Source organism: Magallana gigas, chromosome 3 (assembly GCF_963853765.1).
Source record: "Magallana gigas chromosome 3, xbMagGiga1.1, whole genome shotgun sequence".
In the NCBI taxonomy this organism is placed as follows: Eukaryota; Metazoa; Mollusca; class Bivalvia; order Ostreida; family Ostreidae; genus Magallana; species Magallana gigas.
In genome coordinates, this window is record NC_088855.1 from 30,675,503 (window position 1) to 30,703,306 (window position 27,804).

General features: G+C 33.3%; 2 protein-coding genes across 6 annotated transcripts in view; both read right to left on the reverse strand.

Annotated features, from left to right (window-relative positions):
- LOC105320519 (uncharacterized) overlaps nucleotides 1-2,459 on the reverse strand; it is a 28,876-nt gene extending 26,417 nt beyond the window's left edge. The window contains exon 1 of the mRNA XM_066079300.1: nucleotides 2,342-2,459. The gene's annotated coding sequence lies outside the window, so the exon portion shown is untranslated. The remainder of the gene's footprint in view (nucleotides 1-2,341) is intronic.
- Nucleotides 2,460-4,662: 2,203 nt separating this feature from the next.
- The window catches only part of LOC105320498 (uncharacterized), a 140,373-nt gene continuing 117,231 nt past the window's right edge, over nucleotides 4,663-27,804 (reverse strand). For 2 of the 5 annotated variants that reach the window (XM_066079295.1, XM_066079296.1), the window contains exons 15-22: nucleotides 25,935-26,139; nucleotides 23,500-23,561; nucleotides 19,839-20,988; nucleotides 9,779-10,408; nucleotides 8,823-9,331; nucleotides 6,793-7,010; nucleotides 6,316-6,482; nucleotides 4,663-5,990 (exon numbers count right to left, since the gene is read on the reverse strand). In XM_066079295.1, coding sequence (XP_065935367.1) covers nucleotides 6,356-6,482; nucleotides 6,793-7,010; nucleotides 8,823-9,331; nucleotides 9,779-10,408; nucleotides 19,839-20,988; nucleotides 23,500-23,561; nucleotides 25,935-26,139 — 2,901 coding nt within the window. In that variant the 3' untranslated portion in view covers nucleotides 4,663-5,990; nucleotides 6,316-6,355. The remainder of the gene's footprint in view (nucleotides 5,991-6,315; nucleotides 6,483-6,792; nucleotides 7,011-8,822; nucleotides 9,332-9,778; nucleotides 10,409-19,838; nucleotides 20,989-23,499; nucleotides 23,562-25,934; nucleotides 26,140-27,804) is intronic. The other 3 variants (XM_066079298.1, XM_066079297.1, XM_066079299.1) reach the window with 3 other exon arrangements.

Sequence of the window (27,804 nt, forward strand, 5' to 3'; positions counted from 1 at the left end):
TGTCAACAAGAAATGATATGAATTTTACACAATAAATCAAAAAAATATTTATATATCTTTTAGGCAATATTTATTTCAAATTTTATTTTAAATTTGTATGGTTCATCACACACAATCTTGTTAAAGGGGAACAACTCGATGAAGTAATAATACAGTTGTGGCCCTTTTGTTTACTCTTCATCCTTCTTTCAAAATAGTGGACAAATAGAAATGTTTGTAAGGATATCATTCGGAATCATTCTTTGAACATAACAAACATAGTAAGTGTATTTTGTTTTTATCAATATCATGAGTGTGATGTTTTATGATATTAATATTTTGTAAGAATTTGATTGATAGGATGCTTTATAAGTCCAGCTTCATTTAGAATTTCCTCTGTTATTTTTTTTAAAGGTCATATCCATAAAATTATCTGGATGTAAGCTGGAATGGCATGCGACCTCAAAGGTTGTGGTTGTATGTGGTCTTTGACATCGTCTGTCAGCTGCAGAATAACTCGCCTTGAAAACCTATATCGCCTAGGGATGGGACGATCCACCGATGCACCGGTGCATTGCGGTATTTATTTTGACGATATTTGGATCGATACATTTACCATTAATACAACGATACCTTACCGAACTTTTTTTATTTTTCAATAATATCCGAGCTTCATATATCGACTATTTTTAGTCCGCACGCCTAATATGAAAGTACAAAGATGGCGGAAAACCTCGTAAAGTTGTCAAAACTGTTAGGAAGCTAAATATGGAGTGTGGAAAACTTTTGGAGTACTTGTTTATGAAAAACTAGTTTACACGAGACTAAAGTAATTTGTAAATTGTGCAACGCTCATTATGAATATAACAAAATAACTTTGGACATGCGGCAATACATCGGCAGGTTGAATAAATTTTAAACTTTTATTCATGTTTTCATTTAATTGCAATGTATCGTGATATGTATCGTATCGCATCTCATGTATCGTGATATGTACCGAATCGGCTCAGTACAGTATCGTCCCAGCCCTAAATTATCGCCCAATTAGCTCGCTGTCGGTCAACATATTTTAAAAGAACTTGACTCCTGTCTCTGAAAACGCGTTCACGACGCAAAGCCTTGTCTTCATTTTCTCTCAAAACTTCAATAAACAAAAAGCAGGCGGCCATTTTTATTCATTTATTTAGACAAATACGAAAAATTCTTAACTTAGAGTAGCCCATAGGCTGTCGTAAGTTACGACGATATTTTTGACGTAACTTAAAGTTAAGAAGTTTGGTAAAACAGATATTCATCGTAACTTACGGTTACGATGAAATCTTAAACTTAAGAAGCTTAGTAAAACTCATGCCAGATCTCTTCATTAACACTATACATGTACTCTATCTACATTTAGATCCATTGCATTTTGCATGAACTTGTCACGGTTCAGAATATCAACTACAGCTACACACAGATTTTCCCAAATTTATGAACAATCATTTGTTACAAACAACATTATAAAATCAGTACAGTGTATCCAGGTTTCGAAATCATATTGCGACAGCTAGGTACTTGAAGCTATTTTTAGTAACAGATACTTTCCGTCCAAACGTTCTATTCTATTCCATTCTCTCGCCAGAGGTCGCGCTTCGCTAGTTTCTATCTACCAAAACTTAAAACGCGCATTCAAGAAACGAATTGTCTTATTTCATTTCTTCAGCAGTAGTCAAACCTTAACTTCTATGATTAATCCAAGTAATTAAGTTCCGTTAATAAATATATTCAATGTTTACGTAATCATTCAATATTTTTTCACTGCAAAGGATATATTTTAATGCTAACTCCCATTGACTTGGATCCACCAAAGCGTGTCCCTCACCTTACTCTCATTTTTGCTATTTCGGGCTTGTTTATTAATTAAAAATGAAAGTAGGTTTTTAATTTATTTTTCAATAATTATTTATCAGGTAAAGTTCAATTATAGCATACGGATATCATATCACACATGTTGAAATACCTAAGGTATAGGCAGTTATATACTCTAGATCTGGTGCAGGCGTATTGTAATTTATTGGCGAAATGTCTAGATTTATAAGTATAGATAATATTTATTTTTAACTGACTCTTGTAGGCTTTCGTAACAAATCTTTATTAGTTTTATGACCTTTGAACATTATTTTGTCGATGAAATTGTTAAAGGTTAAAATGTGTTTCCTTATCTTTTTTTTTAATTTATACATTAATAATTTTGATACACTTATGCAAAATCAAATGCTAAGTAAACAGTATTTAAAACGAAAGTGGGCACAGCAAATAATATATACATTATATTGTAAAAACAAGAAAGAAAAAGAAATTGGCAATTTAAACTCAACCTTACCCCACGTAGATTTTTTATTCGTGTACGAAAGGAGAAAGGACACATTTTTCTCCTTCGCAAGCCAGGTACGTAGTACAATTATGCTCCCAAAGGTAGATAATTTAATACATTAAACTCGCGCATATGGGAAACAAGATAGTGCAGTATTCTGTGTCTCCAGTAATGTTTAATGCATGTTTCTGTCATTCGTCTAATATAACCGAATAACTGAATAGTTAGTTTGTATGTTTATTAAGTTTTTAAATTTGTTTTTAGCCATTTTTATATCGTTATTTGTTAGATCTATCGAGTTTCTTGATGTCGATAAATAATCCGTTTGATGCATGTACATTAATGTGTACTTGCTCATTAATGATTAGTACCAACGATTTGCAACGTAGTGTAATATTATGAAAAGATGACAGGACAGCTACGTTAAATTATGGAGGTGTTTTGATAATTTTTTGAAAACAGCATGCGTAATGTATAATAATATAGTAATTATAGGAACAGGGACGTTATAATCCATCAACAAATGGTGTGCATAACCGAAGTACATGTACGACAACGGATCGCTGTTATTCACCACCTTGATAATGGTAATCTTAATGATAAACGGGGATCATATAAGGTGTACAACGCACTACGAATACTGTAGATTCCTAATTAAACGCGAGAAATTATTATCCGCGTAAAATCGCGAGGAGCACCCTTCGCGAATTTTAAAATCTCGCCATTATTTTTTGATAGTTGAGAACTATGAGAAATATGGATAAAAGTTCCGCGTTCGCGATTTTATATATTCTCGCGATTTGATACAAAACAGCGGGATCGCGGAATTGAGTACTCGCGTAATATAAGGAATTTACAGTACAGTGAATGATAGCAACAGGTCACGATTCGGGATAATATTGTCACCGTCGTCACTTCCTTATATGTATACGATTACAATACACTTACATAATCGCAAAAGTACCAAAATTAAAATCATTCTTGCAAAATTAGAAAATGACATTTATGAATCATTCTATTTTCAATAATTATATGCATGTTAAGCACCATACGTTTAAAAAAAATATTGATTCAGAAGTAGAATTCCTAGTATTGTCTACATAAATAATGTAACGAAATAAACGTAATGAAACAGTTACGTTTTCCTTCCTTTTTGTTCATGCGTTTGCACATAGAACAAGAAACACATGCACATAATGTAAGACCACCAAAGGAATATTACACGTCCAAACAGTTGAGACCTTTACAGCGAAATACTTTGAACAGAGGTTATACAGGTGTAGCGAAATATGAAGAACAATGCTTTTAACGAGTAGTGTTCAGCTTTAAGCCTTACTGTATTTTACTATTGAATAAGCGGTTTATGTAATTTACCTGTGTGATGATTGCTAACCTTAAAGTTAAAACATACACTTAAGACAGCGTTTTACTTACTCATTCAATACAATATTCATAAAAAGTTTAAGTACGTAAAGTTTAATTGTTGTTGATCAGCACGTTACATAGAAGAGACAACCAATTTTCATGTACCTAAAGGCTGCCGTAATTATATACCAAACTTCTTTAATGTCCGAGATAAAAAAAAATGCAAGTCAGTTTACTTGTATCAATGTATATTTTTTATCTACATCATCTACACTGTCAACATCAAAATATAACAAATAGGACATTAATCAACAATGAAAACATTCTTTAGATATACATTTACTTTTTTTTTATTAAAACTGAATATTTAATTAGCTAAGCAAGCAGATTAAAGTAGTCTTTTTTTCTTGTGGCCGACGTTAGTTTTGACTGCGTGTGCGTTTGCGCTTTTCAGTAAAACACCGTGTATTTACACCTTTTTAGGAATTGTTTTGATAACGTTTATAAAATTAAAAAAGTAAACAACATCCATATAAGATACTTCGGATTTTTCGAGAAAATGGGGTTTTTTGGTCCGATTTTTTGTCTTTCGGTGGGTGAACGTCGCCATTATACTTCTATGACGTAATGATAAAATTATATCTTGAAGGAGCACGTTAATAGAAATGATTTAAACGAAAAAGTAAAAAGAGTACACCTTAAAAATAACAACAAAAATATTCTATCTATTATATAATTTATTTAATTTTTGGTAAAATTGAACCAATTAACGTTAATATTCCAAATAATTCAAATAATTAAGAAATGTTGTTGATATCTTGAGAAAACCCGTTTAAAATAAAAGATGGTATAATTTTGCGTTTCTTACATATAAGGCGAATATTGTATTTTAATATCACAGAATGATAGCTAACTTACGGTTCAAACTATCAAGTATAAATAATTCATATAAATTTATTAAAATACATTTTTGTGAATCATTTTATTGTCATTAACCATGTATAACACCACAAATCAATAATATTTTACAGACTTACAGATTCAGAAGTAAAATTTCTAGTATAGTTTTCTAAGATAAAGATATAATAAAAAATAAGGGATGGAACATTTCTTTCCTTAATGCTTTTACAAAACCAAATGCAAAATATTTTTTCAATAACTTTGAAAGGTTCAACATTCTCTTTACATTAACCAAAAAGGTTTAATTAGCTTTAATAATTTTTTTCCAGATATGTTTAGATAGTAGTTAAAAAGCAAACTGTACATTTTAGCTTTTTAATCATAATTAAATATATTTAAAAAAAAAATAACATTAAAATCTTTTTTTTCTTATTACCTTCCAAAACCATGGCTTATTAAACAAATACCTGTAAAAGTTAATGCATTAAATCATTTGCAAAATAGAAAACAATTTTATTTAAATAATTGTGTTTTTGATAAAATTATGCATGAGTAAACTATCTTTACTGATGTTTGCAATATACCAAAAGTAAAAACATTTACTAGCATTTAAAAGAAAGTTGATGAAACCCCAATCACAATATGACTTAAAAGCTGAAAACAAACATTATAAGGTTTTCTGCGAATATAAAAGTCTAAAAGCAAATGTATTCGTTAAATTTGAAGAGTTAATTGAATGCAATTTTCATTGCCTTTTTTATATCTCAAGCAGTAACTGGTTGCTATATTAATGCATTAAAAGGACTTTAAGGTTTTTTTGGATGTTTTTTTTTTAATTTTGAATGAGATTTACAGAGATAAATAAAATGTTTATTGATATGCAATCGGAGTAGTACTCCTATATATTTATTTCGATAATCTTATTTAATTCTAAACTCTACAAAACATCAAATTATATATTTATATTGAATTTCATGCATTGTCAAACCTCAACGCTTAAAAAAATTAATGAAAAGAAAATTCTTGAAACGGGAATATAATTTCTAATCAAAAAAATGATAACAAACTTTAATACTTATCACAACATTATAAAAAATAAATTTAATTTAATACATGACGAACAAAGTGGTCGGATATAAACAGTTCACATGTACAATTTCAGCATTTTCTATTGTAAAATAATAATGTAACAGTAGAAGGTCCCTTATTTCAAATCTGAAAAATCTGACGAACCAAAAGTAAGAATGCAGTTTTCATATATGCATGTTTTAATCTAATAAATCTAAAGTACTCCTTGTACTCCTCTGGATCATCAGCCGACTCCTCAGTGACTCCTTTGGCCTGTAACTCCTACAACACTCGGTCTAGGTAGGTGGGGTCAGGGTAACCAAATCTACAACCATTTGAGACAGTATAATTATTTACATTCTGAGGTATGTTTCAAATTATGTGTTCTGCATTTACATCTTATGATGAAAAGATGGGTTATAATTTGACATACAATTCATATGTGCTTCAACCAAACTCTTCAATTTTCTCTTATATATAAAAATATTCAAAAGAGTAAATCAAGACAAGTGAAAAGCTGTCAATGTGACAGCAAACCAGGCTTTATTTTATGTTATCTGTATCCATAATCCATGCAATATTTTGCAAAATAATTGACTAAGATCAAAAGCTGGTATTTTTTCATAAATTATCTGAAATCTTAATCCTACCAATATGCACACTTATGATATATATTCTTTTCTTCAAGTACTAATATCCAATTTGTCTTGAGTACTCCTTGTACTCCTCTGGATCATCGGCCGACTCTTCTGTAACTCCTTTGGCCTCCAACTCCTCCAACACTCGCTCTAGGTAGGTGGGGTCAGGGTAACCAAACCTACAACCATTTGAGATGGTATATAAATACACCTTTAGATATGTATCAAAATTGTTCTGCAAACATATCTTATGATGACAAGATGGGTTGTAATTTGGCATACAATTTATACATGCTTCAACCATAACCATCATTTTTATGTTTCCTGGAAAGAGTGATATGGTCATATTTGCTACTTAGAGGCTGAAATGTTCCAAAGTTCACTAACAGTGCACACTGAAGGAAGACCCAAGTAATAAGTCGGGCGACCTAAAATCTCAAAAACTCAATATTTTCAATATCTATAACTGTGCAATTTGAATGTGTATACCTAGCTGGCCCTCCTTCCATTCTAGTTTTGTGATGTATATCATTCCAAGTAATCACTCCATCATGGCCTGTAGTTCTTGACCGTCCAATGGTAAACACCAACCGCCTACTGAATGCTACATTGAGTAGCTTGGCTATCAGCCTGCCTTTTTCATTGAATGGGAGATAACCCGAACGATTGATCCCTTTGTAAACTTTTCCAGGTTCTGGATGCTCATCCTGAAAATAATACTGAAAAAATTATGCGAAGTAAAATAAATCATAAACCATGAACTGTCTAAACGTGCAATTATACAAAAAATGAATGTAGTGAGCATTACAGAAAAAGAGATGTTTGTGAAACACTTATGCCCCCTCCCATGGAAACATCCACAAAGATAATGAACGTAAACTGCAAGTAATTGGAATTTTTCTAAGTCCAAGGGGCATAACTCTGTGGAAAATTGCACAATCGTACCCAATATCCAACTTGACCTAGATATTATAATAATTAATCTGTATACCAAATTTCATTTCAATAAGTGGAACTCTGCGAAGAAAATGAACGAAAACTGCAAATAAATAGAATTTGTCTACGTCCAAGGGCCATAACTCTGTTAAAAATTGCTCTATCATACCCAAAATCAAACTTGATCCAGATATTATTTAGATAAACTTGTATCCTAATTTCATATCAATATATATGTGCATCCTCTGCGAAGAAAATTAACGAAAAAGGCAAATAAATAGAATTTGTCTATGTCCAAGGGACACCACTCTGTTGAAAATTGCTCAATCATACAAAAAATCGAACTTGACCCAGATATTATCATGATAAACCTGTATACCAAATTTCATTTCAATATGTTTATCATCTGTGAAGAAAATGACCGGAAACTGCAAATAACTGGAATTTTTCTACGTCCAAGTGCCATAAGTCTGTCGACAATTGCTCCATCGTACCCATTATCGAACCTGACCTAGATATTATCATGATAAACCTGTATATTAAATTTCATTTCAATTTACTCATCCTCTGCGAAGAAAATGAACGGAAACTGTTTGTGGACTGACCGACAGGGGGCATAGAAAAAATAACTCATATTTGATTAGATACAGTATTTTTTTGCAGTGATCATGACCTTCATAAAATGTATTAAACATTAAGGGCGTGAACGGGCTTGCAAGAGGTGAGCTATGACTTTCAATGAACCATAGAAGCCAAGCATCACATACAGTATATGGACGACTTGGCTGTTCTTTCTGTGACTAGGTGGTGGACAATAACAAAAATTCATGCATTTTCTCAATAAACCTAAACAGAGAAACAGGAAGACTTAAATGTAACAATTTTAAGTACAATATTTGTGGAACCAGGTAAGTTTTTTTAATTCTTAGATCTAGTAAATGGAATTCAAATTTTGGTATTCTGTCAGTTCTGAATTGAATCTGTTATCAATAATTGGTATAAGGCAGACTAGCTGCAATATTTCATTAAACAAATTAATTGCTTATGCAATGATCAGTGTGATGTCAAAATTATGACCTCTAGATGAGATCTATTTAAAAAGTTCACACAGAAAAAGAGTTTTGCTCTTTTGAAGGTTTGTATGAGGAAACATATTTGCAAATGTAAAATATATCTATGTTTCAACATCTTTCGGAATTTCGAATTGGTTCAATGAGAAGAACACATGTACAAACCAATACAGGTGGTAAAGGACAATTACAATTGTTGTTTTCAAATTTTCAAATTGATCAACTAATGCAGAAAAAAGTGTATTTTTCAATGGTAGTTTCAAAGGACAAATTTGAAATATTTAACATTTCTTGCTCATATCTGGACATCCAGCAAAATTGGCTACATACAAGTGTCAACAAGCAAACAAAGTTCTGGGAACATATAGTGTCAAAAACTGATCAGGAGAAAACATTATATTGCAATTTTTGGGTTAGTTTTTTCTTTTTTAAACAGAGGTATTAATATAAGAAATAATGCATCAGCATAAAAAATTACATTTGCTGTTACCATTATATGCAATAAAAACTTACCCCTTGCTTTCCGTCATTAAATAAATACGTCAAAACAATGGTCCCAGTGCTGTCATTGAATCCTTGCAGTCTGATACCATTTGTTCTTATTGACATCGTTCCTGGAGGTTGGTCTCCCGTCACTTTCCCATAGATCGTACCACAGCTAGGACAGGTTGGTTTGTACTCAAAGTATTGCTCAATGCACTCTTTGCAAAATATGTGTCCACATTTTCGTAGTTGTTTTGGTTTTGTTGGTGTATCCATGCAAATACAACAATTTTCACCTTCTTTAGGCATTTCTTTCATTGTTTTGCCAAAATCATCTGACTTTCCATTACTTGTCACTGGTCTTTGGGCAATTTTACAGTTGATTAAAGCAAAATCTTCCAAATACATTTTTTCTTGTTCTTCTTCCTTTAGCACAAGATAAATGTCATTCAAATACATTAGCTCAGATTTATTTGCCATAACTGCTTTGTAAAAACTAGAAGCACACGTCTCTACAGGTGTTTTGTATTCTTCTGTACCTGCAATAATAAATTACCGATATGTTACCATTGCTTATCATTATCAAATAATATCTGTGGGGTGTATGATAAACTAACTTCTTTACCAAAACAAAATCCATTTAAAGAAATTAAGTTTCCTAAATAACATGTTATATTGTTGTGGTTCCCCCATCCCTAAAACACACATCAGGGATGTCATATTTTAGCTATAGGACTTTAAAGGTTAAAATAAAAAGTTCCCCAAAAAACTTGTTTGTTTCTTGAATTCAAATGGATTTTCTTAGTGAATGTTGTGTCATAGCGATTTAATAATCTATCTGTGATAATTAAATAATAAAATCATTTTTTAAACATAATCAATCACCTGGGCAATGAAATCAAAAGTGAGATACCTTAACAAACAGAATAAAAGACTTAATACGCTAAGTTTGCATATAATTATAAAAGTGTAAAAAATCTCTTTACCAGTCCCAAGAAGAGGAATAGCGATGGAGTGTAACTTTGCCTCATCTGCTGTCTTTATTATCTTCTGAATAATAGTATTTAAAGTTTTTACAAATTTTGGATGATTTTTTGCATATTCAGCATCAAATACCGGAGGGACAGCATGGATTATCATCTTCCATTTCGAGTTTTCTTGGAGCTTTTGAGAACAAATATCCCCATACTTCAGTAAATTAAATGAAGGCTGTTTATCAGGAATCTTTCCAAAAATATCTCTTGCAATATCATTCTCTGACAGGCCACCTTTATCCTGTGGACAGACAACAGCATCTGCAACAATATCTGTAATATTGCCTATGTGTATTTTGATTTGCAAATTGTCCGATACATTCACGGTGGTAAAGGAAATGGAGAGAGGCATAGTTTTCTCTCCATTAAATGCAAGCGTGTCATTTTTCTTGTCTGTCTTTTCTGATGTGCTTGCAGATTTTGATCTGCTTTGAAAAGTTTCCTGTATTGCTCTAACCATGGACTCATCCCTGTCTACAAAATGTATTTCCTGCAAATACTTAGCTGGATAGTTCCGGCTAAATGACATCGCAGCTTCATAATATTGTTCTACACATTTATCCCTCGGGACAGAAAAAATACCTAAAACAAATCAAAATAAACCTATGTATCAAACAACAAAGTAAAATTTCAATTCTAAATTTATTTTCTTTTGGAAAGTCTTCAATTATTATAATGGCATAAAAACACACACATATCAATTCGACATAAAATCAATGTATTAACGTGTGTCATAAAAACAAAAGAACTACACCCTTTAGGAACTACAACTGCATCTCCTTGTAGACATGTTTTTAAAAGATGCTGCCATTGTTTTCAAAGTAATAAAACAACTTATAGCTGCAAGGTCAAAACTTACCATTTATGTAAATTTCTAAAAGAAATGTCATTGAAATTTAGATGTGAAAACAAGAGGCCCAGGGCCATATCGCTCACATGAGCAACAATAGCCAAATCAAAACAGCGTTACCGTATCAAATTCAAAATATCTTGACAATTTAGTAAAGTACAACTGTCAAGTCTTGCCGAAAAAGGTTTAAAACAAGAGGCCCAGGGGCCACATCGCTCACCTGAGCAACAATTGCCTTAATTCTGATCAAATTAGCATTACAGTATCAAAATATCTTGACAACTGAGTACAGTAGATCTTGCTAAAAAAAATGTGTAAATCTGCCAATTTTATCCACCTCTTATTTTTTGGTAAATACCAAGCCCCTTTTGTTGTTGTACCTGTAAGAAAACGTTTCTCTATTCCTATATACCCCCCCCCCATTTCGTAGCCCCACTTTTCTCTAGGGAATCATGGTTTCATCAAACTTAAATCTGCATAACCTGTGCTTTCACACAAAGTACTGACTTTTGGACCGAAAACTTTCCCAGAATATTATTAAAGATTTTCTCGATATATTCCTATGTAAAAATTCAAACCGCCATCAGTCGGTCCCGCCCTACCACTAGGGACTGTGATTTTGCAAACTTGAATTTACACTACCCGAGGATGCCTCTACACAAGTTAAAGCTTTTCTGGCCAAATAGTCTTTAAAAAAGATTTTTAAAGATTTTCTCTATATATTCCTGAATAAAAATTAATCCCCCATTGTGGCCTCACCGTACCCCTGGACTATTATTTAAACAAACTTGAATCAATATGATCTGGGGATGCTTCCACTCAAATTTAAGCTTTCGTGGCCTAATAGTTTTGAGAAGAAGACTTTTAAAGATTTTCTCTATATATAAAAATTTATCCCCCAATTGTGGCCCCGCCCTACCCCCAGGGACCATGATTTGAACAAACTTGAATATACATTATCTGAGGATGCTTCCACTCAAAGCTGAGCTTTCATGGCCAAATAGTTTTTAAAAGAAATTTTTAAAAAGATTTTCTCTATATGTTCCTATATAAAAATTTATCCCCAATTGTGGCCCCACCCTACCCCCGGGGACCATGATTTGAACAAACTTGAATCTACACTATCTGAGGATGCTTCCACTCAAATTTGAGCTTTCCTGGCCTAATAATTTTAGAGAAGAAGATTTTTAAAGATTTTCTCTTTATATTTCTATGTTAAAATTGATCCCCCAATTGTTGCCCCACCCTATCCCGGGGGACTATGATTTGAACAAACTTGAATCTACACTTCCTGAGGATGCTTCCATTTTAATTTGAGCTTTTCTGACCTTATAGTTTTTGAGAAGAAGATTTTTAAAGATTTTCTCTATATATTCCTATGTAAAAATTGATCCCCCAATTGTGGCCCCACCCTTCCCCGGGGGACTATGATTTAAACAAACTTGAATCTACACTACCTGAGGATGCTTCCATTTTAATTTGAGCTTTTCCGGCTTAATCGTTTTTGAGAAAAAGATTTTTAAAGATTTTCTCTATATATTCCTATGTAAAACTTGATCCCCCAATTGTGGCCCTACCCTACCCCCGGGGATCATGATTTGAACAAACTTGAATATACACTACCTGAGGATGCTTCCACTCAAATTTGAGCTTTCCTGGCCTAATAGTTTTTGAGAAGAAGATTTTTAAAGACTTTCTCTATATATTCCTATGTAAAAATTGATCCCCCTATTGTGGCCCCACCCTACCCCCGGGGACCATGATTTGAACAAACTTAAATCTAAACTATCTGAGGATGCTTCCACCCAAAGCTGAGCTTTCCTGGCTTAATAGTTTTTGAGAAGAAATTTTTTAAAGATTTTCTCTATACATTCCTATGTAAAACTTGATCCCCCAATTGTGGCCCCACCCTACCCCTGGGGACCATGATTTGAACAAACTTAAATCTACACTACCTGATGATGCCTTCAACAAGTTTAAGCTTTTCAGGCCGAATAGTTTTTGAGAAGAAGATTTTTGAAAAATACTCACAAAATTTCAATAATTCTCAATTATCTCCCCTTGAAAGAGGGCATGGCTCTTTATTTGATCAAACTTGAATCCCCTTCACCTTGTGGTGCTTTGTGCCAAATTTAGTTGAAATCTGCCCAGTGGTTCTTCAGAAGAAGATGAAAATGTGAAAAGTTTACAACAACGACGACGACAACGACGACAGACAACGGACAAATTATGATCAGAAAAGCTCACTTGAGCGTTTGGCTCAGGTGAGCTAAAAATCTTTCGTTATGTATTCAACATTTCGACGGTAAATATAAAGCCCCCTTTTGTTGTTTTATTTTTTAGGAGAAGATTTTTCTCTGAAATATTTAACCTTCCCTCCCCATTTATGTCTCCACTTTTCTCCATGGAATCATGATTTGTACAAACTTTATTCTGCACAACATGTGCTTTCACACAAGTTTCAGCCTTTTTGGCTGAATGCTTTTTCAGAAGATTTTTAAAGTTGTTTTTTTTTTTATATCTTCCTATGTTTGAATTTGACCCCCTCCCCCAATTGTTTATCAATAATGCCGCTCCACCCCTGGGGATCATAATGTTAACAAACTTGAATCTACATTACAGGAGGATATTTTCCTTGTCACAGCCTCTTTGGCCAATATGGGTTTGAGATGAAGATTTTTAAAGCATTTTCTCTACATCGTTCTTTGTAAAAATTTGACATTGTGGCCTCACCCTATCCTGGTGAACATGATCGGAACAAACTTGAATTTAGTGTATATGTGGATGCTTTTACACATGTTTGAGCTTTTCTTGCCAAATGATTTATGAAAAAAAAATTTGTGGCCCCACAACCCCGTGGCCATGATCTGAAAAACTAATCTTTACCTTTTTAGAATGCTTCCACACAATTTTAAGCTTTTCTGGGAGAATTGTTTTTCAGAAGATTTTCTTTATTTACTCCAACGTAAAACTTTATCCCCCATCGTGGCCCCACCCTACCCATGGGGACCATGGTTTGAACGAACTTGATTTTACACTACCCTAGGATACTTTCACAAAAGTTGAAGCTTTTCTGGCCAAATGGGTTTTTAGAAGAATTTTTTATGGATTTTCCCTACATCCTATGTAAAACTTTACCCCCTTCCCCTTCCATTGTGCCCCCCTACCCCGAGGATCATGGTTTAAACATGAAACTTGAATCTACAGTACCCTGGGAAGCTTCCACAAAAGTTTGAGCTTTTCTGGCCAAATGGTCTTTGAGTAGAAAATATTTAAAGATTTATTTTCTATATAATCAAATGTAAAAGTCGCTCCCTTCTGTGGCCCCACCCAACTCCCAGGGACCATGATTTGAAAAAAAACATTAAATCTACACACCCGAAGAAGCTTCGACACAAAATTCATCAATTCTGGCCAAACGGTTTTGAAGATTTTCAAAGATTTTCTTTATTCCTATGTAAAATTCTACCCCCCCCCCCCCCTCCTCCATTGTGGACCAAACGTACCCCTGGAGACCATGGTTTGAACAAATTTGAATTTGAATTTGAATCTACACTACCTGAGGATGCTTCCACAGAAGATTAAGCTTTTCTGGCCATTTTGATTGTGAGATTTTTTAACAAGAGGCCCATGGGCCACATCGCTCACCTGAACAACAGTTCCTTGTAACATTCTATTTCTTAGCATGTTATTTTTATTTTAAACTTTGAACCCCTTTCTGGGGCCCCAGTATTGGTCCGGGGTTTATGGTTGGCTTTAACAACTACACTAGTTGAAGACCCTTGCATTGTAATCTCACAAACTGTAGCATTGTAGTTCTCAAGAAGAAAATTTTTAAACATTTTCGATATATATTTCTATGTTAAACTTTGAACCCCACTTGAGGCCTCAGTATTGGTCTGGGGATCTTGGGGCCCCAGTATTAGTTCGGGGGTCACGGTTTTACCAATTTAGAATCTACAATAGCCAATGATGCTTGCATCTCACAAACTGTTGCAATGTAGTTCTTGAGAAGAAGATTTTTAAACATGTTCCCTATATATTTCTATGTTAATTTTGAACCCATTCTTGGGCCCCAATATTAGTCTGGGGGTCACGGCTTCCACAATTTGGAAACTTTACAATTTGAGTATGCTTGCATAGTAATCTCACAAATTGAAGCATTGTAGTTCTCCTCCATTAGATTTTTAAACATGTTCCCTCCTATCTTTTTATGTGAAACATTGAACCCCTTCTCCTGGAGCCCCAGTATTAGATCGCTTCTATAATTCAAATTTTTCATTATTTGAGGATCCAAGTAAAGTAATCTTACAAAAAATGACATTGTAGTTCGCGCGAAGATTTTTTTAAAACATGTTTCCTATATATTTCTATGTTAAACTTTGAACCCCTCTTGATGCCCCAGTATTAGTCCGGGGGTCATGATTTTAACACTTTAGAATCTACAATTGCCAAGGATGTATGCATAGTAATATCCCAAACTGTTGCAATGTAGTTCTTGAGAAGAAGATTTTTAAACATTTTTCTTATATATGTTAAACTTTGAACCCCGCCTGGGGGCCCAGTTTTTGCCAGGGGGTCACTATTTTAACAATTTAAATCTTCACTATACATACAAGCTTATGTATAAATATTGGCATTTCTGGTGCAGTGGTTCTTGAGAAGAAGATTTTAAAACATTTATCATATTTATTTCTATGTTAATCTTTGAACCCCGTTTGGAGCCCCAGATTTAGTACGGGGGTCATGATTTTTACAATTTAGAATCTTCACTATATATACAAGCTTTTGTGTAAATATTGGCATTTCTGGTGCAGTGGTTCTTGAGAAGAAGATTTTTAAACATTTTTCCAATGTATTTCCATGTTAAATTTTGAACCCCGCCTGGGGCCCCAGTTTTGATCCGGGGGTCACGATTTTTACAATTTAGAATCTTCACTATATATACAAGCTTTTGTGTAAATATTGGCATTTCTGGTGCAGTGGTTCTTGAGAAGAAGATTTTTAAACATTTTTCCAATGTATTTCCATGTTAAATTTTGAACCCCGCCCGGGGCCCCAGTTTTGATCCGGGGGTCACGATTTTTACAATTTAGAATCTTCACTATATATACAAGCTTTTGTGTAAATATTGGCATTTCTGGTGCAGTGGTTCTTGAGAAGAAGATTTTTAAACATTTTTCCAATGTATTTCCATGTTAAATTTTGTACCCCGCCTGGGGCCCCAGTTTTGGCCCGAGGGTTACGATTTTTACAATTTAGAATCTTAACTATATATACATGCTTTTTTGTAAAAATTGGCATTTCTGGTGCAGTGGTTCTTGAGAAGAAGATTTTTAAAGACATGCACCCTATTTTCACTGTTTCGTAATTATCTCCCCTTTAAAAAGGGTTGAACCCTTTATTTTAACAATTTAGAATCCCCTTTTCATAAGGATGTTTTGTACCAATTTTGGTTAAATTTGGCCCAGAGGTTTTTGAGAAGAAGTCAAAAATGTGAAAAGTTTACAGACGGACGGACAGACAGACGGACGGACGGACGACAGACAACGGGTGATCAGAAAAGCTCACTTGAACCTTCGGTTCAGGTGAGCTAAAAATACCAAAAAATGTCAACAACTCTAAATTATCTCCTTTTAAAATGGGCATGGCCCTTTATTTTATAAAAATTGAATGCCCTTAATCACCAAATGATGCTTTGTGCCAAGTTTGGTTGAAATCGGCCAAGGGCACTGGAGAAGAAGAAAAATGTGAAAAGTTCTCATCCTGTAACCAGATGGCTATGTTATAAGTCAATTTACATGATTGTATTTTGCTTTATGTTAATCAATTACTTGCTCATTATGCACTCCATATTTTAATTAAGACATTAGTGCAAATGATGATACACTACAAGTGTAAAAGAAGTGCCAAAAAAGATACTAGTGAAAAAGATGATAGTTGTAAAAGACGAAACACTTATAAGCTATCATTATATAAGTCATTAAACGAAAAGGATAAGTGACAAAAGTCAGATTCTATTATCGCCGAAAATGACCAGGAAGATTAAAACTCTCGAGTGATGATTGGTCTTTGGACGGCGATCAACGGATACAAGAAATTAAGACTCTTTATTATTAATTAACCTTTAAACAAATTTTTTTTTATTATAGGTCATGTACAGATTGTGGCCAGTAAATATATATCAACAATTGCATATTCTGTAGACAATGTCTATGTATGCTTATAGTTTTGTTGAAAGAGACCAGCTTTAAAACCACTATATGATAACTGTGTGCTTAATAAATATCATAAAAACACGAACTGCTTCATGATTTCAAAAGACTGAAGAACAACAGAAGGATCACAGATGAAATGCTGACAACAATGACAGACAATGGACAAATCTTGATCAGAAAAGCTCACTTGAGCCTTTAGCTCAGGTGAGCTAAAAATGTTAGTTTGTTTGTTTTTTTAATTAAGCCATATTAAAGTAATACATAAAAAACAGGCTCATGGGTCACATCGATCATCTGAGCAACATTAGCCATAAGGAAATCAGATTTATGGAGTCATTTACAAAATATCTGGACAATGAAGTAGAAAAAAGATATAAAAATATTTTCAATTTTTTCTTCAGATATTATTATGTTGAACATTGAGCTACTTTTGAAGAGGATGATTTCAAAGTCCTATCATACAATGAATATTACAGTTTTCAAGAAGCAATATCTATAAACCTACATGAAACTCTAAGCCCCTTGTGGGCCCAAAAAATGTCCCAAGTTCTAAGCAATTGAGAATCAATAATATGCCAACATGCTCGCATTATAGTAAAACCAGGTTTTAACATTTAAATTTACAACAATAACTTATTTTTTCCCTATGTAAAAATTGCCTTTTCCCACATTGTGGCCACATCCTACCCGAAGGGGTCATGATTTTCACAACTTTGAATCTAAACTATCTGAGGAGGGTTCAACTTAAGTTTCAGCTTTCTAAAAATGGCTGATTGGTTTTTTTTTAAGATTTACTCAATATATTCCTTTGTAAAAATTCAACTCCCATTGTGGCCCCATCCTACCCCCAAGAATCATGATTTTCACAACTTTAAATCTAGACTGCCTGAGGAGGCTTCCACATAAGTTTCAGCTTCCCTGACTAGTTTGTTTCTGAGAAATTTTTTTTTAAAGATTTACTCTATATATTCCTTTGTCCAAATCCCCCCCCCCCCCCAATTAAGCGCACATCCTACCCTTGGGGATTATGCTTTTCAAAACTTTTAATCAACTCTGCACGAGGAGGCTTCCACATACGTTTCAGCTTCCCTGACTGGTTGGTTTCTGAGAAGAAAAAATTTAAAGATACACTCTATATATTCCTCTGTAAAAATTTGCCACCCCCCCCCCCCCCCCTTGTGGCTCAACCCTACCCCAAGGGATCATGATTTTTACAACTTTGAATTTACACTACCTGAGGATGAATCCACATAGGTTTCAGCTTTTCTGTCTGATTGGTTTCTAAGGAGAAGATTTACTCAACATAAATTACTAAGTAAAAATTCAATTTTACATTGTGGTCTCACCCTACCCTCTGGGGTCATGATTTTTATAACATTGCATCTAAACTACCTAAGGAGGCTTCAACATAAGTTTCAGCTTTCTTGTCTGTTTGGTTTTTGAGAAGAAGATATTTAAAGATTTACTCTATATATTTCTTTGTTACAATCTTACTCCCACTGTGGCCCCACCCTACCCTTTGGGGTCATGTTTATCATAACCCTGAATCTACACTGCCTGACAATACTTTCACAAGTTTCAGCTTTCCTGGCCAAATGGTTCTTTAAAAGAAGATTTTTGAAAATATCGCAAAAATATTCAATAACTCTTTATTATCTCCCTTTGTACAATGGCATGATCCTTAATTTTCACAACTTTGAATCCCCTTTGCCTAAAGATATTTGTGCCACGTTAAGTTGAATTTAGTCCAGTGGTTCTGGAGAAGATGTTGAACACGTGAAGTTTACAAACAGGTGGAAAGACGGACAGATGGATGGACAAACACTATATATGGGCCCTAATTATTTTTGACAGATTAACAACTTTTTTGAGATCAAAGATAGAGATCATGTAGCAAAATTTATGTATGAATCAAGGATCTTGATACACACAAACTCTCTCTCTCTCTCTCTCTCTAGGCTCCCTCTCTCATGTTATTAAACCTTTTAGTTCCTATTCCTTCACACACTTTTTGTACAGCATCCATTTACCGGTATAAATATTATTTTTTAGAGAATATTAACATTACAATTCTCTATTTTCAATCAATGAGATGATATTTGAATGTTAATCTATGATTCAAATATTCATTTTCACGAGTTTCACTTCCACATTATGCAACACTGATGTTTTAATGTATCATATATATATATAAATATATATAAATAAATAAATATATATATATATATATATATATATATATATATATATATATATATATATATATATATATGTGTGTGTGTGTGTGTGTGTGTGTGTGTGTGTGTGTGTGTGTGTGTGTGTAGCCATTTCCCCTGAAGACGTAGCTGGTCATGAAAAATGAGATATTTTCACTACTAAATCACAACTTCACTTGCCTCAAACATTTTCCTAAACACCCTAACGAACCTCAAAAATGTTAAATTTGCGTTTGGATCAAAGGTCACCATTTTTACCTGTAAACAAACCAAATCATTTCACTTGACACGGCAGAGGTGAGGGTGTTTAAATGGTGTTCCGAGGCAAGTAAAGTAATGACATCTAAAATGAATGTTTCAGGAATTCTTTGGGTATTACAAGTTTTACTGAATACATTCTTAAATTAGTTTAATAAGCCAAAAACAGTCCACAACTTTTTGCACAGAATAAATATTGTTTTTTGTAGGGATGGAACTGCTGTATCATCTGTCAACACGAACTTCCCTTGGAGGTACAGTTCTGCAAAATCTATACAGCTGGTCATGCAAGTTTTTTCAATGTACCATGTGATAACCTTGTCATTGAACCCAACCGGACTAACATGATATTCAATTGACCAAAAAACAATCTTCTTGAATACTTTAATAGAGTACTTGATACAGAACAATATTTATTAACACGTTTTACATCTCTATCTTATCTCAATATACAGGTACAAAAAACTTACCAGAACTTATGGCTGGAATTGCAAGTGATCTCATTTTCTGATAATCAGCCTCTTTAAAAGTAACCTTAACAGAGTCCTGGAGAAGCTGTAGACACTGACTTTTATCTCTATAGTTTTCCCACCTAGGCCCAACTGTGTGTATCACACACTTGTAAGGTAATTTGCCTGCAGATGTTACACAACAGCTTCCAACTGGAATAGGACCATATTTCAGTACATAATCCCTGCTCTCCTGATCAAACTGGTACCCAGCAGCCTCTGAAATTGCTGCTGCCACTCCTCCTCCATGCATTAGATTCTCATTTGCTGCATTGACAATACAATCAACACCTAATCGAGTGATGTTGCCTGCATACATTTTTATTTTCAGACCTTCTTTTGTTTTTAATTCTACTTTACTGGATCTCATACTTTGATTCATACTGACAGACATATCATTAGAATTTGTGTCTTGAATTGCACTTTCAGACAAAAGTAAATTTTGGTTTTTTTCTTCTTTTGTAAAAGTACGCCCTGTTCTTCTGTTTGCTTTACCAGACATCTTTTGCTGAAGCAAACCCTTTGCTTGCAGAAATTCTGTATAACTACCAGATATAATTTCAATGTCATTTTCTTTCCATAAAAAACACACACTTGGTGTCATCTGTTCTATTCCTTCTATTGTCTTCTTAACATTGTCCTTTCTAAAGTCGTCTGGTATCTGTATGTTATCAGAAGACATACTTTGTACATCCCTAAAGAGATCATATAGTTTCTTCTCAATGTCCTGAGCAACATCAACATTCAGCTCATTATCAATATAAAGAGAACCATTATCATACTTCACATTATTTGATACAGTTTTGAACCATGTATATTTGTTTCCAAAGTATGAAACTGCTTCATAGTCCCTCTTAGACATTGGAATAGCAATGATATACCGGTAATCAGTTCCTTCCTCAGAATTTCTCATCCTATCTCCTTTTTTTAAAGTCAAAGCAAGATTTACTTTTTCAATTCCTTCCAGGCTGCCAGATATTTGAACTGAAGAGTTATCGTCAACTTTCATACTAAAGCATCCAGAATCTTTTACAATCTTCAGAACATCGTTGCCATATTCCTCTGAAAGCATTATCACTCCAGTAACAATTTCAAATACTGAAAAATCATCCTGAAAATTAGAGAAAAATTTCTGTTACTAACTCAACAATTGACATTAACAGTTATCCAAGCATATTACAACTTCATTGAAATTCAATGCCAATATCACTATTACAGCAAATTAAACAATCTGTGAGCAAATCCTCACTAGTAATACCCCTGCTCTGATGTGAATATACAAAATAAGACATGCGGTCCATGAGCCACATTGCTCACCTGAGGAACAATAAATGTGATAAAATCAGCTGAATGGAGTCATGATACAAACTACCTGGGCAATGTTGTATAAAGCATGTAGAACTTGAATTAATAAAAATCTATTTTTCACCTGGATATTCTAATGTTTATAATCAAGTTCCTTTACTAACATAAAACATATAACATGATAGTCATATCACATGTTGATCATTGTATTTCTCAAAAAGATCAAAACCAATTGTTTATATATGGGATAAAAACATACATCAAACTCTGAACCCCTTGTAAGGCCCAAGAATCATCAAGGGGCCAATGTCTAATCAATTTTAAAGAATCAGCAATATGTCAAGATGCTTGCATATAAGTAAAACAATATATTATAACATTTTAGTTTTTGTGAATAATTAAAATAGTTTCCTTTGTAAACTTGGATCCTCAATGTGGCCGTACCCTACTCCTCAAAATTTTGATTTGAATGAATTTGAGTCTACATTATCTGAGGTTGCTTTCACTAAAGTTACAGCTTTTCTAGACAAATAGTTTTTAAGAATATTTTAAAATATTTTTCTCAATACTCCTGTATAAATTTCCCCCCAGCCCACCTGTGATCCCAATCTACCCCCAGGGATTAGGATTTGAACATACTTAAATCTACCCTACCACTTCCCCACAATTTTCAGCTTTTGGCCAGGGAAGTGAATTTCACAATTTAACTCAGAGCATTATGAACCCAATAACAATGCATGACTGTCTCCCCCAACTGTGATTGTACAGAAAAAAAATAATAAATCAATGCATGTTCACTATTCAGCCATATTGGCTATGCTCTAGAGCCTGAATACCTTAACCAGGGGCCATGAAGTTTATATTTTAGGTAGAGTACTTCATGGACATCATAACCATGCATATTGTTTTTCTAAAATATATATGGGAGTAGAGAGGAGGATTGTTTAAGATTATGCTTTTACTATATGGCCATACTGGCCCTGCCCTAGGGCCTGAATAGCTGCAGGTCTAAAGCTCCCCATCTGAAAAAATTCAGATGGACGACCTGGGACCTACAGTTCCACCCATTCAAAAAATTGTGTATTTATTGTGCACAAAAACATGCGCTAGTTTTGGACTGATTAACTATATTCATAGGCAAATTATATGAAAACAATTCGTACCATTAAAATCTTTATTCAATTTACTACTGATATCGTCTCTCTAATTGCCTCAGACTTTCTTCACAGCATGCTAAGGACCTCAGAAAATCAAGTATGTTTTATTTACATTGAAATCAAGAGTCGCCACTTTTACATGTAAAGAGACTGCACCACTTCATTTTACTGGACTGGTGATGGTGTTTAACAGACTATCAAATGCAAGTAAAGGGATGATTTCAGTTGTAAATTGCATGAAGAATTATATGGTACTAAGCATTTTCACAGAATTTGCGTACAAATAAAGTTAATTAGTCCAAAACTAGCAGACGTTTTTGTGCGCAATAAATACACAATTTTTTCCTAACCCAAATATATATGGCAGTAGAGAAGAACATTTTACAGATATAATACCATACATTTTTTGTACATGTATATGGCCATATTACCCCACCCTAGGGCCTGAATCCCTGACCCAGGGGCCTTGAATTTCACAAATTTGGTAGATGGCTTCATGGATACAATAACCATGCATTTAGTTTTTTTCCTCACGTGTGGAAATAGAGAGGAAGATTTTTGAAAATTTTGCTTATTTCTGCATATTTGGCTCCACCTATGGTGCCCTGGGGGTGGTAGAGCCATGAATTTCACAATTTAGATTTCTCTTACCATAGAAATGCTTCATACCAAAAATGGTAAAAATTGGTTTTGTTGTGTTCAAGAAGTTAAAAATGTAAAATTGTAAAAGAACAACGCATGATGGACAACGCACGGCGAAAGACGAAGACCAAATGCAATAGGTCACCTGACATACTCAGGTGACCTAAAGACTTGAAGATGTTTGATCGCAGGATCCAACGTCCTTAAAGGAAAGATGTCATCTGATTGGTACAAAAGCCATATACCACATGTAAATAAAGGGACAAACTTGCCAATGCTTTAATTGTGAAGCCATATATAAGACAACCTGTATGTGGTTAAGGAATATGATTGTGCAAAAAATTTCATTTGTCAAATGTTTAAAAAAGGGGAACCCATTTTTGATATACTTATGGTGTTATCATTTCAACAAACTTGATATATTTTCATCAAAGCAGGATGTTTGCAGTTTTATCACAATCTGTAGCATCGTAATGAGCTGGTAAGTAATATCTAAGCATCAATAAACATGATCTCACCTTGTGCTCATTCTCCATTTTTACATCAGATTCTGCAAAATGTTTAGTTTTCTCTGCAACTGCTTAAAACAGAAAACAGGAATACCAATTAAGATAATTCAAGCTTATCAATAAGTAAATCCTTTTTTCCTTAAAACATTAACAAATTGACCATACCATAATTGTCTTGCATTCGGGTTAATTCAAAAATAAATTAATGATGTGATAATTACTGTAAACGTACTACATTTGGATGTGTATTCTTTTTAGCGCTTTTGGCGGAATGTAGATTCCGCTAAATCAAGTTCATCGCCAAATGTCATGAATACAGTATAAGAATTCATAGTCACATTTAGGAATACGCTAATTCAAATCTACGCCAAATTGTTAAAAAACTAATTTCCAATAAATATCGTACATGCCAAATATAATATGTTTACAGTAAATCTTATTGTTTAAAAATTCACAGTTAACTTAAATTGCTCAAATTTTTCTTCAATAAGTACTGGTATTGCACTAGGGTTGATCCAAAAGTATTGTCACAGATGCGATAGAATTGTGAAAAATCCACATAAAGTGACAAAAACTTGTGCTTTGAGATATCTACCTAATTCAATTTTGATCTGAAAATTTTAATGCATCATGATAAATATTTATGAAGATAATATATTTTGTAGAACGTGAATCAATGAAAGTCGCTGCACGCTAGCGACGTCATTTCTAGATATTTGGAGTTCTGATAGAATTTCGTAATTTAGTACTCTATAAAAATTGGCCACGATGCTCTATTTCACATTTTTTCATTTTTTTTCACAAAGTAACTAATTACTCTCTTTGTAATCGACGGAATAGTATATTGGATATTATTCAATGTGCGATCAGTTTGTTGATGTCTCTTCAAGAAGTCATGAACGTACATGTAGCTTTGTGATATAGCTCATGACCTAAGAACCTTAGTTTTAACTTTCCTTCAGAGCATATATCTTCTGTCTATTTATTTTATTTATTAAAATGACATATGCTTTTATCAGATAATGGAACCATGTTTAGGGTGCCCTGTTCACTTGCTCTCAATTTTAGGTTGATATGTCAATTCCAGTACATTTTCTAGTGATTTCTATCCATCAAAGCCAAATATGCCTTTTCCTATCACTATCCGCATGTCCTGTCTTTTTTCCCTTGATCTAGAGACAAAAGACATTGCGTAGATATCCGAAATAGATGATAATGTTCCCTAATTTTAATATAGTTAGAAAAAGTCTATGATATATCTTTTTTCAAAATATTGTGTTGTTTGGGTCTTTTACAAGTTTTGAAGCAAGTAATTTATCCATAAATACAAACCTTATAAAAGACGTAAATTCATGACATGGCGATGTCGCGTGTATATCATGCTATTAATATCAATATCTTGTTAAGTGTTCAACGAAATTAAATCAAAATTTTACTTCAAATTAGAATTTTGATAAGGAAAATTTTGATGCATCATTTTATACAATACAGCGCCAGTGTGAAATGCAGTGCATAGTGTGACATTACTTTTGGATCAACCCTTGTATATGCTAATTATTCATTAGTTTTTTTAAACTAATCTTTTAATGTAATCTATATAATCAGTAAAGCATACTGAAGCCATTGGTATACATTGTATGTTATTAAATATTGCATTACATTTTTGTGAAAAATGAGATTTACTGGTGATACTTCTATATCATATATATTATTTATTTAGACCTTTATTTTTGTTTATTTGACAAATTACTATGAAAGTATTATATGAATTTACATTAAAATTTATGTTAAATATATTTTGTCACAGAAGCAAGCAATGGATTTGATGTTGAAAAGAAATTTGTCATTTTCAATCTTCACAAGACCAACACCAATTAATTAACCAATCAGTATATCATTAATCTGTGTATCAGCTCTATTAGGCATGTTTTGGACAAGGTTGTGGAGCATCTGAAAGCTAGGGCTTTATTGTTCTCAGGACCTTGTATTTTTTTATGTTTGGAACACAAGGAGGCTTAAAGTTTCACAATTTCTTAATTTCAAATTTTTTACTGCAATGATCACTACCTTCATTTATTCCAATATAAATTCCCAAAAATACTTGGTGGATGTAAATATTGTTAAATATTGTATAATATTTTCAGCTAACACCTGAGTTACTAGCTTGCATGCTGATTGGTTGATACCTTGATTGGTCAATGCGTTTTATAACTTAATATACTGATTCATACGTCTTTAGTAAAACCAGACCTTTTAGATCGACATTGGGTACACTCAGAGTTTTCTTTGGGTTGGCTATGTGTTTGCCCTAAATGACCTAATGCAAACCCAATAAAGACAGGGTAAGCAACCAATCTGGGTTTGGATGGTTGGCATAACATATTACCAAAACTATCAATTTTTGCAAAATTGATGTTTGCAAAAATTGATGTTTAAACACACACCTTCAATGCATAAAATATCTTCATATGTACAATTGCTGCCATTGTTTTGTAGCATCCTTTCCATCTTATTCAAATCATAAACATTATTTTGGCTATCTGTGACATTCATTTTTCTTTTTTCAGCAGCACTGTTCAAAAATTGGCAGCACTGCATTGGTAAGAATATCCACTTGTCATTGTGATAAGCAGCCCACATTGCTGTTTTCTGCAAAGAACAGACATTTCATCAAATAAATCAATATTTATATCTTCAAATACCGATCACATGACAGTTGTTATAAAAAATATAGTAATAGTTAATAGACATTTGTGGAAGTCAAGTTGTTTGAATTGTTTAAGTAATCTAGATAAATATCTGTGTTAATGTGGGTCCCTACATGTTCCTGATGTCATCATTGATAGTTTTGTACACTGTACTGAAAATACTGATTGAGCACAAAATTATTGTATAGGCCTTGAATTGATAATATTGCAACCAATGTATTATTTTCTGAATTTTTATAAGGATTTAATCTTAACTAATATAAGCTTCAAAATATTCTATTAAATTTTGCACATGCATGATAGTATATACATGTACTGTTCACATACTTTACCAAAAAAAATGCCAATCTTATCACATGGATTTATTTTGAAAATAAAATCTTGTACTATTTTTTAATTAATCATGACAGTTTCCCTAATATATTAATTATGAGTTGAAGAAAAAAAGTATGCATGCTAACCCAATAATTTGGTTAGCTTTCCAAGGGTAACAGATATAAATCTTAAATTCCAAAGAAAAAAATAAGCCAATAAATCAGTTATTTTCAGACACAGGTATTTTAAATCTTGTTATATTTTTATTTTCTTAGTTTTACTCTTTCCCTGAAAGTATTTTTTTTTATCATAGAAATGTTTTTTATCCTTCAAACGTTATACACTATGGCCAATGCGGTTTGCGTATTTACTGCGAGTCCTTGTGGTGTGAAATTGATTGCGGTTTAGCACAGGTAACTCAGGTAAAACCGCGCATCCTCGCGATACAGCTTCTCACCTTGTCCACACCGTCGCGGTACTGTGAAACCAGTCTCACGTGAAAACTGTTCTTGTTTTTAACGCAAGTTACTTCCCCCAATTTCTTCTCATGCGGTAAATATAATTGAGGGAATTCTGAATATTAATTCATATTTCCTTTATTTTATCAATGGAGTTGATTGTTACAATCTATTATCATGATTTTAAAAAAGTGGGAGAAATAAAAGGAACATGTAATTTTGCTAATACAGAATTTTGTACACCATTTTGTATACTCGATAGCATTACATATAAATTAATTTTGTCACATTTATCGCTGACAATTCTTGGTTATCAATTAACTTGATTAATTATATAATAAACATTTCATCAAAATATCTTATTTGGCCTCGAGAAAGGGGATACTAATTAGCGTTTCATTTACAATCTTTCATTATTAATTCTTACCTATAAAACATGCCTTACACCTGGTCATTTCTCTTAAATACGTTTAAAGAATTCCTTTAATGAATAACAAAGTACATGTAGATATAAATGTTTTAAAGTGCACTCGCTTATCACCGCTGCGACCAGAGTTCAATCCCCGTGATCAACATTGGTTGAATGGATATGCTAGTTGCCCGCTTGGACATGTGGGTTTTCTCCGGGCACTCCAGCTTTCTCCCACATCGAAGACCCCCTCGCGCTGACATCCGTGCCAACAAAAGATATTAATATAAGTTGTATAACTTGTTTATCAATTGTTTTAAAATAAAACATAGGTAATCACAGATTACAAAGCTCACCGAGACGAGGCATCACCCTTATGAGACATCACCTTCATGAGACCACCTTTATCATATTATATGAAAAT